Source organism: Mytilus edulis, chromosome 7, assembly GCF_963676685.1.
Source record: "Mytilus edulis chromosome 7, xbMytEdul2.2, whole genome shotgun sequence".
NCBI classification, from domain to species: domain Eukaryota; kingdom Metazoa; phylum Mollusca; class Bivalvia; order Mytilida; family Mytilidae; genus Mytilus; species Mytilus edulis.
In genome coordinates, this window is record NC_092350.1 from 41080100 (window position 1) to 41097095 (window position 16996).

The 16996-nt window shown below is 31.4% G+C and overlaps 1 protein-coding gene across 1 annotated transcript; it reads right to left on the minus strand.

Annotated features, from left to right (window-relative positions):
• Positions 1 to 668: 668 nt before the first annotated feature.
• LOC139481464 (serine-rich adhesin for platelets-like) lies at positions 669 to 16826 on the minus strand. Its single transcript, XM_071264824.1, has 10 exons — positions 16754 to 16826; positions 15382 to 15550; positions 14901 to 14985; positions 13472 to 13810; positions 12545 to 12684; positions 9822 to 11396; positions 8847 to 8896; positions 7347 to 7408; positions 6637 to 6789; positions 669 to 5770 (listed from the first exon to the last, which is right to left on the minus strand). The coding sequence occupies exons 2-10, from the start codon at positions 15547 to 15549 to the stop codon at positions 5538 to 5540; spliced, it is 2805 nt and encodes a 934-aa protein (XP_071120925.1). The 5' UTR covers position 15550; positions 16754 to 16826; the 3' UTR covers positions 669 to 5537.
• Positions 16827 to 16996: the final 170 nt, after the last annotated feature.

Below are 16996 nucleotides of genomic sequence, written 5' to 3' on the forward strand. Positions count from 1 at the left end.
GGTCGCAGACCTCGGACCACCGCTAATTTGAACCCCTGCGTCCAAATTGAAAAGATACGAAAATTTCGTCTTCTAATTCAAAATTGCCGCCAACAGCGTGATCAGTTGAACTTATATAATAGACTACTGACGTATATATACGTAGTTGACTACGTATTGAAGACAAACAATATTCCTACGACTTTTGCAATTTGGGAAATCTTAACTTCTTGTCTTTAGAGATTTTCGGCGATTAAATATTTCATACATTTGTTCTTTGACATCTTAACCAAAAGTTCAGGGGATAATAAACTACATAAGGATTCCTAATGTGCTCTACTTCCTATGTGCAACTTCAAAACTTTTGGGAAAATCGACGATCATTTACGGTTTTTCTGGTCATTTTTTTTGTAATCCAGAATGAAAAGTATGAAAAAACTGTCCAATAAGTTATAAATAATACAGTAGCCAGCTAGATGATAACAATGGCACGTATTTCAGCATTTATTGGGTAGCACACAAATCCAGGGTGCTCGCATAAGGCAGCTTAACTGCCTAAAAACTATGTTTGTACTGTGTAAAAAATTTATTTTCACACCATAAGTCTTGAAAAATAAACATTTTTCAATACTGAACACTACAGCAAATTATATCTTGTTATGTATGTACATGTATAAATATATCTATAATATGCTGAAAATTTTAATGAATAAAAATAAACAAGTATCATGCATCTCTAACTGGTATCATATTAAACTTCTGAAAAAACAATTGTCTATACAATGCAGTAATGAATGATTCGAATATATGTTACCAAAATTGAAATCATACATACAATAGAACCTAAAAATTCTGTAACAAACATTAAAAGCAATATTCAGACATTATAATTAAACATAATGTACCAAATTAGCCCTAAATAACAAACAAAAACATTATGCATGCGGTATATATATTTATTTACAAATGTAGTATATTGGATTTCATCACTGATACAGTACTTCGACAAAACAAAAAACACTGTAAGTTATCTAGAAGTCAACTAAGTCATCAACAATATGGTCATATTTCAGCAATCAACTCCGGATAATTTTAGTCATGAAATTCAAACATTTTTAAAATGATTTTACAAACAAGAATATGTGTCTATAACTCTATAATACACTATTCCCCATTAGAATTATATTTCTATGTATAGTGAACTAGAAATCAGTCTACACCCTTATTTGAGAGTATGAATTCACTTACTTAGTTGTTAATAATTGGATATGTCATTAGATCACAATAACCGAATTCCAAATTTCTAAAATAGAACAATTGATATAAAGAATTATTATGTCACCCGATCGACAATGTCGGGTGACATATTGCTTTTCCTCTGTTTCTTTTTCTGTATTATTATTATTATTCTTCCACCTTTTTTGTCCGGCAGTTTTCTCGGAGCCAATGGAACCAATCTTAATGATAGTTAACTATAATGAGGAACACAAAATTCCGGGTTGCAGTAGGTCTTAAGACCATAAAAATGGCTGCCGTTACCATGGAAACGGAACAATTGTGAAAAATTCCAGTTTTTGGTTTTAATGAATTATTTGGAGTTGCTTTAACTTAGAATCATTATATTTTGATACAATGTAGGTGCCGGGCATATACTGGTTTTGGATGATTTTGGCAATCATTGGAACTATCATATTGCCATGGAAACTACACCAAAAATTTCCAAAATATCAAAATGCTCCAAATTTAATAAAACTCCACAGTAACGATGAGCAACATTGGTAGATGTGCAATTTGGCGTTGGAATTTCCAAAATGTCTGCCGTTACCATGGAAACAAGTCAAAAATGGTGAAAATGCTTCAAAAACCTTAAAGTGGCATTTACTTTCTTAAAATGGTAGGTCAAATCCATTGAAACTTTGATGGTATGTTCCCTCCCATGTACCAATGTGGTATCTGCCATTAGACATTTGGAATGGTATCTGTTACCATAGAAACCAGCCAAAATGTCAAAAATTTCAAAAATTTCAAAATGCTCCAAAATTGATGAAACTTACTATATTTGTTGACTGTCAAGTCTACATGAGACTTTTGAAGTTGGAATTTCCAAAATGGCCACAGTTGCCATGGAAACTGCAGAAATGTCAAATATTTTCAAAATGCTCCAAACATAATGAAACTTAATATTATTGTTAACTGGCATGTACAGATGAGACTTTTGACTTGGGAATTTTCAAAATGGCTGCCGTTGTCATGGAAACAGAAGAAATGTGAAACTTTTGACAATGCTCAAAATGTACTGAAAATTTACTGAAAGATATATCGCAATGCGTTGATCTGCATTTACTGTTAAATTGTTTTCAAATGGCTGCCGCTTAGAGGCAATGGGGGGAAGGGTGACATCCGCTATTGCTTGCAATGGCAATTCTAGTTATTATTATTATTATTATTATACAATATTTATATAGCGCATTATATAATTTGAAAAAAATTACCCTAAGCGCTTAACATGAATAAACAAAAAATAAGATACATAAGGTAAAAGAATCAGTTTTTTTTTTATCTTTCAGCCCCTGAAAAGCACAATGTGAAACTGAAGTGACAGTAATAGTGTTGAATACATGTAATCATTTAATTATAGAAAAGGTATCATCCTTAAATAAAGAAATAAAGATTTAAATAGAAAATCTGTTAAAAATCTATAATTACTGGACAAAGGACTGATGGACAAAAAGAATGATAAACAAACCAACTGATATACATATAAACAGGCTGATGAAAAATAAACAAACAAATGGAACAATAAATAAAAATAATAAGATTATGCAAAAAGAGTAAAGCAATATGAAGTTTTTAAATTTTGGAATAGAACTGAATAAAGAAATTATATTGAATAAGGACAAAAATTTAACCTGGCAACAGGTTACAAATTAACCCAACTAAAAGTTGCTTCAAGGGTTCTTACATACGTGTAGATAGCATGGTACACTCCCAACACATGGCTTTGAACTAAAACCCCACTCCTACTTTCCTGCTTATTAATACAAAACAAGAACATTCGAGTACAAAATTATCCTCATCATATGTTTCCTATCTGTACCCAAAAATAAGTTCCTATTTTCAAAGAAAACTGGCTCTATGTTTGCCATTAATGGCACAGTATGAATTAAGCATAATTATATAGCAAAAAACGGCTGATTTTAATCAGAATGTCATAGAGAAAGACAAATTCATTCAATAACTAACAATATAAAATAAAATAATAAAATTTTTAAAGGGATCTGTGACTGGCCAGAAATTGCAGCTGTCATCATAGGACTTCTAAGGAGTGTAATATTGAATGCCAAAACCTTACGCCCATTTATCAGTGAAAAACAGAAAAATTGTATAGAATTAAAAATTTATCTTCAGATATTATTTCATGATCATGAAAAAGCTTGTACAAGTTAGGTTACATTCATAACAAAAGTATTAGTGTGTTCCACAATTTTAACCACAGACTGAGCCTAAATGATGATAAAACCAACGCAGATAATTGAATTTAGAATCATTGTCTGGCATCTTTAAGTTTTGATCTAGTCATGACAATAAAAGAATCCTCCTGCTCTTTTTGTATAATCCAATGAAGGATTTAAATGTCAGAAATTTAACAACGATAAAATCATATAATTTCTTCCTTTAATTAAAAAAACTTTCAAAAGGATTACATTCTGTCTAAAAATTTGGTTATTTAAAAAAAAAAGAATCAGATTGTTTTCTGCTATTTGTCATTAAAAATTGGTGGAGGACAGTACTATCTGATTGATTGTTGGTGTTTTAACGCCACCTTTAACTGCCACTTTTTATCTATTTTGTAGCAACCTGTTTTTATTGGTGGAAGAAGCCGGAGTATACAGAGAAAACCACTGACCTTTAATAGGAAAACTGACAATTCTAGTCAATTAAGATGGAGTCGAGTGCACATGCACAGGAAGGGTTCAAACTCACAACCTCTGTGTTGACTGGCTAGTGATTACAGTAGTAGAACTACTTAGACCACTTGTCCAACGACGCCCTTCTATCTTATAATGACAAACTGTGAAACTGTAATGGCAGTATTATGACAAACAAGCAAAAATAACAGTTATTAGCACATACTTACAACTTCTCATCCAATCAAATTGCTTGAATTTGCCTTCTAACTTTCATAGTATATACTTTTTCTGTGTACTACTTAAATACGTGTGAATGACCACAAGTGTAAGATTTCATTGTATCGTAATCAAGATATTGAAATAAAAATTGCTACTGGCTATTTTGAAAAAAAATGGTGTTCCAAATTAAACTAAATAGTTTGTAATTAGTTTTCAAATTAATTTTTAAACATCCCACTATTCAATCTTGGATCTAAAAATGTTTTTGACAATTAAAAGTTTCTTTCAATTAAATAGAGAGTAACAAATATAGTTCTTTATAACTTGATTAGAGTACAATGCCATCTAAAATTGTAATCATTTATCTTCCATGTAATTACTTTGTACCCAAAAATAGAGTGAACCATGAAACCTTGTGAAGGGAAATAAAAGCAATTTGATCAATTTCGTCATGAAATTGATTGATTATTGGTTGCTTAATGTCCAGTGACAGATATTTCATGCATGTAAACTATCCACTAGACTACCTATTGGTACATACCAGGGGCAGATCCATCCATTTTTAAAGGGGTTCCAACCCAAAATAAAGGGGGAGGGGGTTCAACTGTATGTTCTTATTGAAAGCATTGATCATCCCAAAACAATAAGCATCTTCCACTCCCCTCTTTTTGGATCTCCCACTGCAAACTATCTATATGTTTTAAAATTTATTATGTAAAGTAAATTACAGCTTTATACAAATGTACCAATAAACATACTTACACCAGCAACTATATCTTTTTCATTCTGGAGTCAATATCTTACAATGATAACAGTGAGTAGATTTTCAAAACCATGTAAATGAGCTACAGCTAGTCATCCAAAACATATCAATGAACTAATTACAGGATTACTCAAGTTGTAAATATGTGCTAATTTGGATAGTGTATAGAAAGGTATATACTATGAAAATAATAGCTTGGGGCAAGCCTCATGCTCTAATTTTCATAGTATATACTTTTCTATACACTAACCGACACTTAAACAGAATTTTAAATATTACAAAATAACTATTTATATGATAACAATTTTTCACTAATTATTGTAAAATCATGCAAGATCATTGATCAAAGTACAATGGATTTGAAATCAAAAATGTAATTCTTATATTGAATAAAGTATCATGGATTTGAATTCCCTAATAGCATTCTCAAATTGATCAACGTACAATGGATTTGATATTAATTATGGCATTATCATATTGGTCAAAGTTTCATGGATTTGAATTCAATAATCACATTCTCACATTGACCAGAGTATCATGGATTTGAATTCCCTTATGGCTTGCTGATATGGATCAAAGTTTCATGGATTTGAATTCACTTATGGCTTGTTGATATGGATCAAAGTTTCATGGATTTGAATTCACTTATGGCTTGTTGATATGGATCAAAGTACTATGGATTTGAATTCGCTAATGGCATGCTCACAAGTTTCTAATTTCCTATCAACTTCATATTTTGATTCTTCCAGTTTATTTTTGGTCTCCTTCATTTTTGTTGTCTCATCAGTTAATTCATTAATCTCTGTTTTGAGATTCTTCACCATATCTAGGTGGTATTTTAATATGGAATTTCTGCTTGCAACGGTCTCCATGTTAGATTCACATTTCACACAAACTTCTATAAATAGAAATATCATTTTATATAATTGTTGGATCTCTGAGCAAAGATATATATTAGTTAGGATTTGATAGGTATGTGTGGGTTATACAGGATCATATATTATTGAGACATAAACCAAAACAGCAACAAAAACTACCTAAAGACATCTTTAATCCTCATATTATCTCTAACTATCCATTGTCTATACAATATGACAAGCTCTAAATTGTCCTAAGCAAGTTTTAAATTTCTTTCAATACATACATGATATAAGAACCTATTTTTTGTATTAAAACAAAAGTGCACCTTACAATCAATATATGCATTAAATATAGTTGACCTATTGGTTATAGTATCTAAGAAACAAACACAACCAGGAAATTTTAACATTGCCCAATGAACTATGAAAATGAGGTCAAGGTCAGATGATACCTGCCAGTTAGACATATATACACCTTACAATCCTTCCATTCAACAAATATGTCAAGGAATCTGTGACAGAAGTCAAAGGCTCAACAAAAAAATGGTAAAATTATTTTGTTTGACAAGACAAAATAAAGGCATAAATCCTGAAAATAGTTTGAAAATAATTTGGCGGAGAACATGGAACACTTTAGAGATTTGGACATGAGTGTATAGTCAAATTCTCAATCATTCAACAGCTCACATAGTATAACCTCTGAAATGAAGTTGCCAACTGGCCACCAGACATGAACATTTAGTGGCCAGGAAATAATTTCAGGTTGCCTACATCTTTTTCCATCTAAACAACCCGTGTGGTTGCCAATCAGCTTTAAAAGTCACTCAGGCAACGATTTCAGTAGACTAAATTGAGGGCCGTTCAACCTGGACTGTTGGTAAATTTTCTGTAGCTAAGATGTTACCTTTGTACTGTTTTTCAATATTGTCTTTCTCATCCATATATGTATCCCTGTCTTTGTACAGTGTGTCTAGAAAGTCGTGTCTGGTATTTTCACTACACATAGATAGATAGGATAGTATTCCTTTGCCATTCCCAGAATCAGAGTCTATACTACCTTTATCAATATAAGAGGAAAAGTATGTTTAATACAATCCTGATAATCTTACTCAAATATGGAAGTACTCATGATGTGTTTTTGTCATTATATAGGAAGATGTGGTATGAGTGCCAATGAGACAACTCTCTATCCAAGTCACAATTAATAAAAGTCAACCATTATAGGTTAAGGTACGGTCTTCAACATGTTTGTATTGAATTATTTATGTATTAGATAATTATATCCACATTGAATTATCTAATATTGATAGCTTTACGCTGCATTAGAACAAAAAGGCACAGATAATTATTTAATAATACTTTATGCTAAAATGTCACATCTCAAATGATTATAAGTAATACAAGAGTTTCATTCGCCTCTATCACATGGCTCGGCAGGTAACAATTTCTAAATGTTAACCTCTTACACCATGTACACAAACATTTAAGGGGCACTATATAGCTACAGTTAAGATATAAAAAAATTTAAAAATCAAATATATTTTTTTTATTAAATCATGAATTAATGTGATATGATGAAATACTTATTCACTTTTAACAGCCACTTATACTTACAAGTAGAATGCTCACTTGATATACTATGAACTGGACTTGTACATGTTGTATTTGATTGTGCCCTGCAAAAAAAAAATATGGAAATACATATATTCCTTTTTTCCAATGCATGCATGCAATTCTATGGATTTCAATTATACCAGTAAAATAATCATGAAATCTGTGCAGCTTATACTTCTACTAGAAAAATATTGCAATTTCTGGGACTTTTGTTAACAGCGTACATGATATACTATACAATTATTGACTTTTGATGAGGTTGATACATTACGATTTATCAACTCAAGAGATATGATATTCACGTTGAGGTTAACAGTCAAGGGTATATGATATATCTCTTTGGTTAATAAATCATTGCATCAACTGAAATCAAAAGTCAACAATTGTTTTATTATATGACTTTTTATTCTTCTCAAATTTTCTAGTATTTTATCCAGATACTTTTAAACTGCTCAATAATTCTATACTAAATTTATCATCTGCTTTTGCTTTCTGTTTTTAGCCAATGAGAAATATTCAAGATTTTTTCATTTCATCTACTCAAATAATGACTGGATCAAATGTATTCTCCTACTTTTTCTTTCTTATAGTGCTGTCAAATATCACAATACTCTGAAAGACTAATTGACAACTTATCAAAAATTTTGGACGGCAAAAATTATTATTTTCTTGGAAAATAGCAAACTGACATGTGTCATCTGTCATACCCATGATACCTGCAGTTACATCTATCAAAGGTCATCAAGTTATTTGAATATATATATAATACTATGATTTCTCCTTGATAGCAACATTTCCTTCTTGCATTTTTTGTAAACTTGTAAGACAGGGACTTTTGTGCACAGTTAACTAAATTGACCAGATTTAGGTTTATCTCACTGTTGACGCATTACAGTAACCTATAATTCCTTTAATCCCCCTCGCTTTGACTTTTGTGTATAGCTGTCTTATTGGCAATCAAACCAGATCTCCTATCTTTATATTGGTTTCCTACCTGCATTATCAATTTATTATTTAATATCTTAGCACTAATCTCATCATTTAAACATATTTTTGACATTTTTAACTATAAACATGATAAAACCCAGTCTTCACAATCAACTTTTGAATCCACAAGCTTGAAACTCAATTTAACGAAAATTTGAGTTGGATTGTGTTGGCTTGTACAAAAGCTCAAAAGCAATTTTACAAGCCTGGGCTGGTGGTCTTTTGGTTCAGTGTGTCTGTTTGTTTTGCTCACACATCATTGTCAACATAATGGAATTTTATGCAACTGTCATACAAGTGAGAGGTTTAGCTAGCTATACATGCTATAAAATCAGATTTAATCCTCAATTTTCTAGACAAGAAAAAAACTTTACCAAGCCAGGAATATGACATTGGTTATCCATTTGTTTGATGTGTTAGAGGTTTTGATTTTGCCATTTGATTAGACTTTCCTCCTTGAATTTTTCTTTGAGTTCAGTATCTATGTCATTTTACTTTTTACAAAACATTTACCTCTGATCAGCTGGTGAAACCTCCATCTCTACTGAATCCTCGTCTTCTATCTGTAAGGCAAAATAAAATCAGATATATCAAACAGATCCTAATATCAAACTGGGAAAAAAATATATAGATCTAAATCTTAAAAAGAAAACATTATTTAATGTAGATTTGCTGGCTAAAACATACAACTCTTAATTTCAAATGTGATTTATCAAATGTTCCAAAAATTCTTTACCAACTAGTCATTGAGAGCAATTGATGAAATATGTTTTATAGTTTTTAGTCAGGAAACTACATAGAGGCTAGAGTAGAAAAGTTAGATTTTGCTGATCATAATGATCATAGGTCATGTAGGTGAAATAATATTGAAATATGCCTCTGGTGCAGATTTTCCCTCTGTGTTGGAGAATGGAGACAAATTGGTGGCCATCTTCTGTTTTCTGCCCTTTGGTTGGGTTGTTGTCTCTTTGACACATTCCACATTGCCATTCTCAAATTTATTTACGACATTCATTTAAAGAAGAAATTGAAGTTTAAATAAAATGAAATGCTTAGTGTCTTTCCTATTTATATCATGTATATCAGTTAAACTCCCCTCTTTTACATGTTTTATTTGAATATTATGTACATGTATTTACATTTTCAACATCCCCTTCTGGAAAACAATCAAAAAATATCTGTACAAGTCATGTATTACAATTGATCATTAAGCAGGGCAACTGAAGCACACCTTAGGGTGCAGGATTTTCTCACTGTGTTGAAGACCATTGGTGGCCTTTGTTTATTTCTTGCTCTTTGGTTGGGTTGTTGTCTCTTTGACACATTCCCCACTTACATTCTCATTTTTAAATGGGTCTATTTAGGGCTAAATATGGAAAAATATGGTCTTCACCAAATGTGGACTATCTAATCACGCTAATGTCAACATTTCTTAATGTCTTGTTCCCTGTGACAAATACCCCATTTCTTGTCTTCAAATAAAAATACCTTTATGTACTTGATTGGATGGTCTTTGTCATTATAGCTTGATGAAACTGAAAATACATCTTTCCTTTTGCAACCATTTGATGTACTAGACACTAATGTAATCGCTGGAGATTTTTGTGATACTGTCCTGTCTGAAACATGCTGTAAATTTGACTTATCTGAATATCTGGTATTTAAGAATTTGTCTACGATCGTACTCATTGTTGTATTTGGCTTTGGTAAAGTCTTTGAATGAGATTCACTGGTAATTGATTTTGGGGCATTTTCTTTTGGAATTTTTTTGACTGTCATGTGTCTTTCTTCATGACTATTACTAGATTTCAATGTGTCAACTGTGGATGGTATTGACTGTTTTAGAACCAACCCTTGAGATGTTAAAAAATCTGTAGCTTTTGATGCAGGAATAACACAAAATGTCTGTCTGGACCAAGGAACTCCTATTTCAGTTTCACAATCAGATGATTGAGTTAAGTAATTACTTGGTGTAATAGCATCATCAGTGTCAGTACTACATGGTGATTGGTGATTTTCTGTAGAAATTCGTTTGAAATGTGACACTAGATTTTGTTTTGTTATTTGACTAATTCCTTGATGAATATTCCCAGATACAGGAAAACTAGCCACTCTTTTCATTCTTGCATTTGTACCTCTCAGAACAATTGGAACATTTTTCGGAACATAACCAGGTTTGGTAGATATTCTATCGACTGGACTTCCTAAACTGTCAGTAATCTGAATTTGATTCCCTTTAATAGCATAATATACTTTCTGCTTCTTTTTTACAGGCTCTGGCACTTTTCCAGTGATTTGATTATTTGAATCTAAAGGTAAACTCAAACTGTTACTATGATTACTATCGGATATCTCTGCCACATTTATATCCTGTGAAATAAGAGAGTTATTCACTTTGCTCTGATGATCATGTGATGAATCAACCAACGTTTCATGTCTTTTGATGTTACAGATAGGAGCTGGTGTTAAATTTTTCATCTTTGTAAAAGAATCTACACTGCTGATACCACTAGAAGTTGATGTCACTTTAGTCAATTCTGCTGACTTTGCAGAAGGTTTTATTCTACTATCAGATCTTCCTTGGTTGCTAACACTTGATGAAGTTGATAAATTGGTTTCAGATCTAGATGAGATTATAATTTTCAAACCTTCCTTTTTTTCATGACTTGCAATTGGAGTTGCAGACAATGTGACCTTCCTTTGTAATGGTTTAATCAAACCTTCTTTGGACTCTGGTGAAGTTTTTGTACATACATGTAAAGATGAGCATGTTGAAGATGGAAGTTTTAAGCATCCTTCATTTGGTTTATGATTAGGAGAGATTTTCAAATCATGATCTGATGTAGAAGATTGCACTCTGTCATTTCCAAAGTTTGATTTTGTTCTTGTAATTTTTCGTATCAATTCTGTCTGTTGCTGTGAAAAACGAGTGTTTTGACAAACAGGTTGCTCTGTTTCTGTGTTAGGTTTGTTGTAGTCCATAGATTCTTGTCCCATCTTTTTCAACATTGTGGAGATCTTTTCATTACCACAGCTGCAAGCAATATCTAATGCTGTCATTCCCTGTTGATAAATAGGTTCAAAACATATTACAACCTGGGATTTAGTAAGATATTAAGGTAGCTATATAGTTTGAATAAGATCCAAGATGATTTGAAAAAGTTATTAAAAAAATTAAAGTGTACTATCTCTATTTTGTTCGAACTGCAAATTCTATCTTTTTTTACCTAGATTAATTTAATTCTTAAATTTGACAGCAATACAACAAGAAACAAAATAACCTGGGATTCAGTAAGCTTAATATATATCTAACATAGCTGCATAGCTTGATGAAAATCCCAGTTGATTTTAAAAAGTTATTAAAAAAAATAAAGTGTACTATCTCTATTTTGTCCAAATTGCAAATCCTAGCTTTTTTTTACCAAGATTACTTTAATTCTTAAATTTTACAGCAATACAACAAAAAACTAAATGAAATGGGATTCAGTAAGCTTGGTATATATCTAAGATAGCTGCATGGTTTGATGAAAATCAAAGTTGATTTGAAAAAGTTATAAAAAACATTAAAGATGCCTATCTGAATTTTTATATAATAATTTTTATTTTGACATATATTGTAAAATTAAATTCTTTCATTTCACAGCAATAAATCAAACTACCTAATAAGCTTGAACTAAATGTGAAGGTCAAGACTAGTCGAGACAGGTCGAGACTGGTTGAGACTGAGTTGAAACTAGTCAAGACAGGTCGAGACTAGTCAAGACAGGTTGAGACAGGTCGAGCCTTGGTCAAGACTATTTCAGACTACACAAAGATCATCAAGTACTGAATCAGACTAATTAAGTAAAGTCGAGACCTAGTCGAGTACAGAAGTACAGTTAAGTACAGTCAGGACAATGTCGAGACTAGTCGAGTAAAATGTGTGCTCGATTTTACTGGTCGAGCACAAAAACTGGTCAATTCAGACTCTGAGCAGTTTGTAGTGTATCATTCTTAGTACCACATGTTTTCCTGCAAATCAATAATCGTCTATTCACTGAAGTAGACAAGAAAATTTATTCAGACATATTACATATATCATAAACATTTTGGGTTGATATGCACAGGAACACAAACAGTCACTTGTGACCATTGAAACTACTCTTTGGATACTATCTAAGTCATTTTCATTTTTGATTCATTATATACATGAATGTGACAAAAAAAATTACCTGATTGTTTTTAAGCCCAAAATTAAAAAGTACAGGTTCCAACATGAATTGAATAGTATTATAGTTCTTTGAGAATCTGGCTAAAATATGCACTGGTGTATCACCACTGGCGTTCACACAGTTCACAATGCAATTCAATTCTGAAATGATAAAAAAACAATTTCCCAATTATCTCTGTTATATTTTCAATAAGGGAGCTACCATTTGAGTTTTAGAGGGTTTGGATCTAGGATGAACAATTTTTGTCCTTTTATTTTTAGTTGTTACCTCTGTCCTACCTTTTTTATTTTTCACTCTTTTTGGTCATGCCTTCTTTTTTTTTTTTAATTTATCCTGACATTTTTTTACATAAATTGTTATCCTGTTGGTTTTTTTTTGCCAAGTTGCTCATCCTGAGCATCAATCCTGCCTTTTTTTTTTAATTAAAACTCCTGTCCTGCATATTTTTCAAATTTCTTTGAGAAGATATTTTAAAGAAGAGTTCATGGACAATGACAACAAAGATGGAAGGATTGACAACAGAACCACTTAAGTGATGGCAAAAGCTCACTTTGTTGTTTTAATCTGAAATACCAGCAAATTTTGTGTACATCCATGTAATTTGGTCTCTGGTAGAAAGTTGTTTCATTGGCAATCATACCACACCAGCTATTTTTATACTATTTTGTAACTACCCTTTTAAAGAATTTTTCATAATCCAAGTTATATTTAGGTCATACTGTATAGAGGTCGATTTACTTGGGGTGTAAACTTTCGCTTATTCTCGCGGTTAGAACAAAATCGCCAATTTAAAAGTGCACATGCAAAGGTATTGATAAAAGTTTTGAATCTGCAAAAATAATAACCCCCAAAATATTTCGTAAACCTTAATGAAAATCGCGACATTTTACACCTGTTAAAATAACCCGCTGCATGATATATACTTACTAGGGTAATCTCCTTTATACCGGTATGTTTTTTTAAACCTGGTAATTATACTGTAAATCCATGAGATATAATAAGCCTGTTTGGTTTTGCTGATGTTATCTTGTAAAGGGAGACAACACATATGTAAAGGCATATTCCCCTCCTTATTTTTTACAGTAAGATTGTCTTTCCAAAAGATGGCAACCAGTTCCTTGATGATATTTCCCATCTCATGAAATGCTATGTCTTTGTTTTCCTGTAATAACTCTATCATTTTATGAAGGACTGAATATCCCTCTCCAGAACACTTTGGTCGATACATTTTTTCTCTACGCAGCCATTTAACTAATTCAACTTTACCTACAATAAAGTTCATAACTACAATAAAGACAACTTTCATAACCACAATCAAACTTCTCTTCACTACAATCAATTCAATATTCAAATACTGTGCATTCATTATCATTTGCCGGATTTTGTGGCTTGAACCACTAAATGAAAGGTTCAATGAACAGCAATTGTCTATAGCTATCATGTCTATAGGCTTGTATGCAGACTTCAGCAAAACTATGAAATTAAATATCCATGAACATGTAAGTTTTCCTTAATGCATGAAAATTGGTCCCACGAAAAAAAAAATCCACAGTGAATACAATTGTTTCAAGATATATCCGTTATTTTCATGTAATATGAGCTCTTTAGTCTGGTTGTTGTCTCTTTGACATATTCCCCATTTACATTTTCATTTTTATTGTGGAGCAGGTTCTAGTGACCATTCTGGAGAACCTAGCTTCTAGTGACCATTCTGGAGAACCTTGATTCTAGTCACCATTCTGGAGAACCTTGATTCTAGTCACCATTCTGGAGAACCTTGATTCTAGCCATCATTCTGGAGAACCTTGATTCCAGTCACCATTCTGGAGAACCTGGCTCAACCTTACTACAGTTTTTATGTTCAGAGGCCTCTAGGTACAGGATTTTCTTGTTGTGTTGAAAACCCATTGGTGGCCTTGGGTTGATTTCTGCTCTTTGGTCAGGTTGTTGTTTCTTTGACACATTCTGCATTTCCATTCTCAATTCTATTACAAGGGCATTGTAACATCATTTATTTTACAGAACAGCTAGCCTGTATTCAAGAGGGTGTTTACAACAGACAAGTAATCATGCAAGGAATGAATTGCTTAGAAATATACATTGAGGCTGTTTATAAAGAAAATAAGCTATCACTTAAAACAAACATGTTTTGGCTTGTAAAGTCTATGCATGTCTTTACTTAATAGTGTCTTTATAGCTCAGACTGATCCAGACTGTCAGATTTTTGTGCCTAGATGTGTATTGCATTATAAACAATGAATTGACAAATGTTTTGTATAATTTATATTTCAACTTAACAAATTTGAGTGATTTGAGGCTAAAGAAATTGTCAATAAATTCATAACAATTATAGTACCAAGTGCAGCAGCCCAATGGAGCATGGTAAGTCGATACTCTGGATTAGGATCAGGAATATCTCCATTCACATCCAATCCTCCAGTCTGAAAAATAATATCAGCTTTTATTGATACTTTAGCTAATGTCAGATAATCTTACACTATGTAGTCTATATATATCTTTCAGTCTGAGTGACACTTTTCCCTGAAATTCTTGATAATCAAGCAAATTTTTTTCTCAGGTATCATATACATATATTTCAATATTGTTGATTGGGTTTGTGTTGATCAGTATTTAGTTTTCTATGTTGTGTTTTGTGAACTGTTGTATGTCTTTTCACATTTTTTCATTTTTCATTGTTTTTTTGGGATGACATTTGAACTTGTGAATCTGAATATCCCATTGGTATCCCCGCCTCTCTTTTACATGTTTGTTTACAAACCTACATGACCTACTTGAACACCAACTAAATTAAAAAGGTCTTATTAAATCTGACTCACCTCCTCACACATCAATGTTTTAATCAACTTATCTAATGCAGAAAAATCTGTACCAGTTCTTTTTATGTTAACCATTTCTACTATAATAGGATGATGTTTTGTTTTGCAGTCAACATAACAAAACGGGGGACATAGCAAATGTTGTGTTTCTTCATTATCTGATGCCATCCTAAAATATAAAACAAAGTTTTCAACATGCATATATCATAATAAAATAATGAATAATCTATATGGGCAGAATCCATTTGCGCAAATTACAGTTTTGAAAAGGTATCTTTCTATTTTTTCTGATGGTATAAAAAATTCAAAAACTAATAAACACCAAACGAATGGATAACAACTGTTATATTCCTGACTCGGTACATGCATTTTCTTGAGAACTTTTAAAAATTCAACTCATCATAACCGGGACTATTATACTAGAGATCATAATGACTAGTTTAATCAAATCAACAGTTTATAATTAGTTTGTTTATTCAACAAGTGTCTCAGATGATTGTGAACTAAGGTTATGTCACTTGTAATCATTTAATTCAATCAAAATCCTGAAAGTTAGGTGTGGACTAAGTCATGTAAGTTAAGATTAAGTAATAATTTACAAAATTGTAAAAAATTGTAAACGTTGTGTATGTAACTATTATTACACAGGATGAAAGACTTGAAAAAAAAATGGCAATCAATGCTGAGGAACGTTGATTGTATTAAATTCTGTTGTATATGTTTTTATTATAATTATACTCAATAATCTTGAAAACTTGTAATGAAAACATAATCAACATAAATGTTTTAAACTCATCTAATGAAAATATTCGTCAAAGGCCAACCTTATTTTTACCATACATTTGTACACTGTCACCTTTTATAATCTTTTTAATTTCATAAACTTTTATCAGTGAATTTACAATTCATATAATCATGATAATCAGGGACTTTCTATACTAAGTTCCTGATATAATTATACCTTATAAAAATATTTTTTTTATTTGGGATGGATCGATTTAAGATATGGGGCCGGATTGAAGTGGGGCTGGATCAACGTGGGCCGGATCAACTTTGAACGGGTCGACATGAAAGCGTCATTGTTAGTCCAAATAATTATTAAAACTTAAAATGCTACTTTAATTATTTTGCTATCAATGCAAACAAATAATTTTACCTATTAATATGTCATAATTATTTGGAGTTGCATGATCTTACACACACATATATAATATATTTTAGTTTTTCCAGTCAGAAAAAATATTTAGATAAATGGAAGAATTTAAAAATGACATGAATGATGCAGTACATAATATAGTTCTTTTTTTTCTGTTTTCTTGAAATATTGGACAGGTAAACAGAATGAAATGACCACAGTTTATAAACTATTTACCCTAAGAAGTTTTTAAAAAAGGGGGACTTCAATTAATCTTGCTCTTTTCTTTTGAAGGAGAGAATAGTCAAAATGAAATTCAACAATAGAAAACGAATTTAGGTAGTTCCAGACTTAAAAAAAATAAAAAATGTATCTATTAAAAGTTATTCATATTCTTTATTATTTTATCTTATGAGTTTTTATTTGATCAAGGTTTTTTCCTGGTTGAATAAATATAGAAAAAAATATAGTTATTTCGTT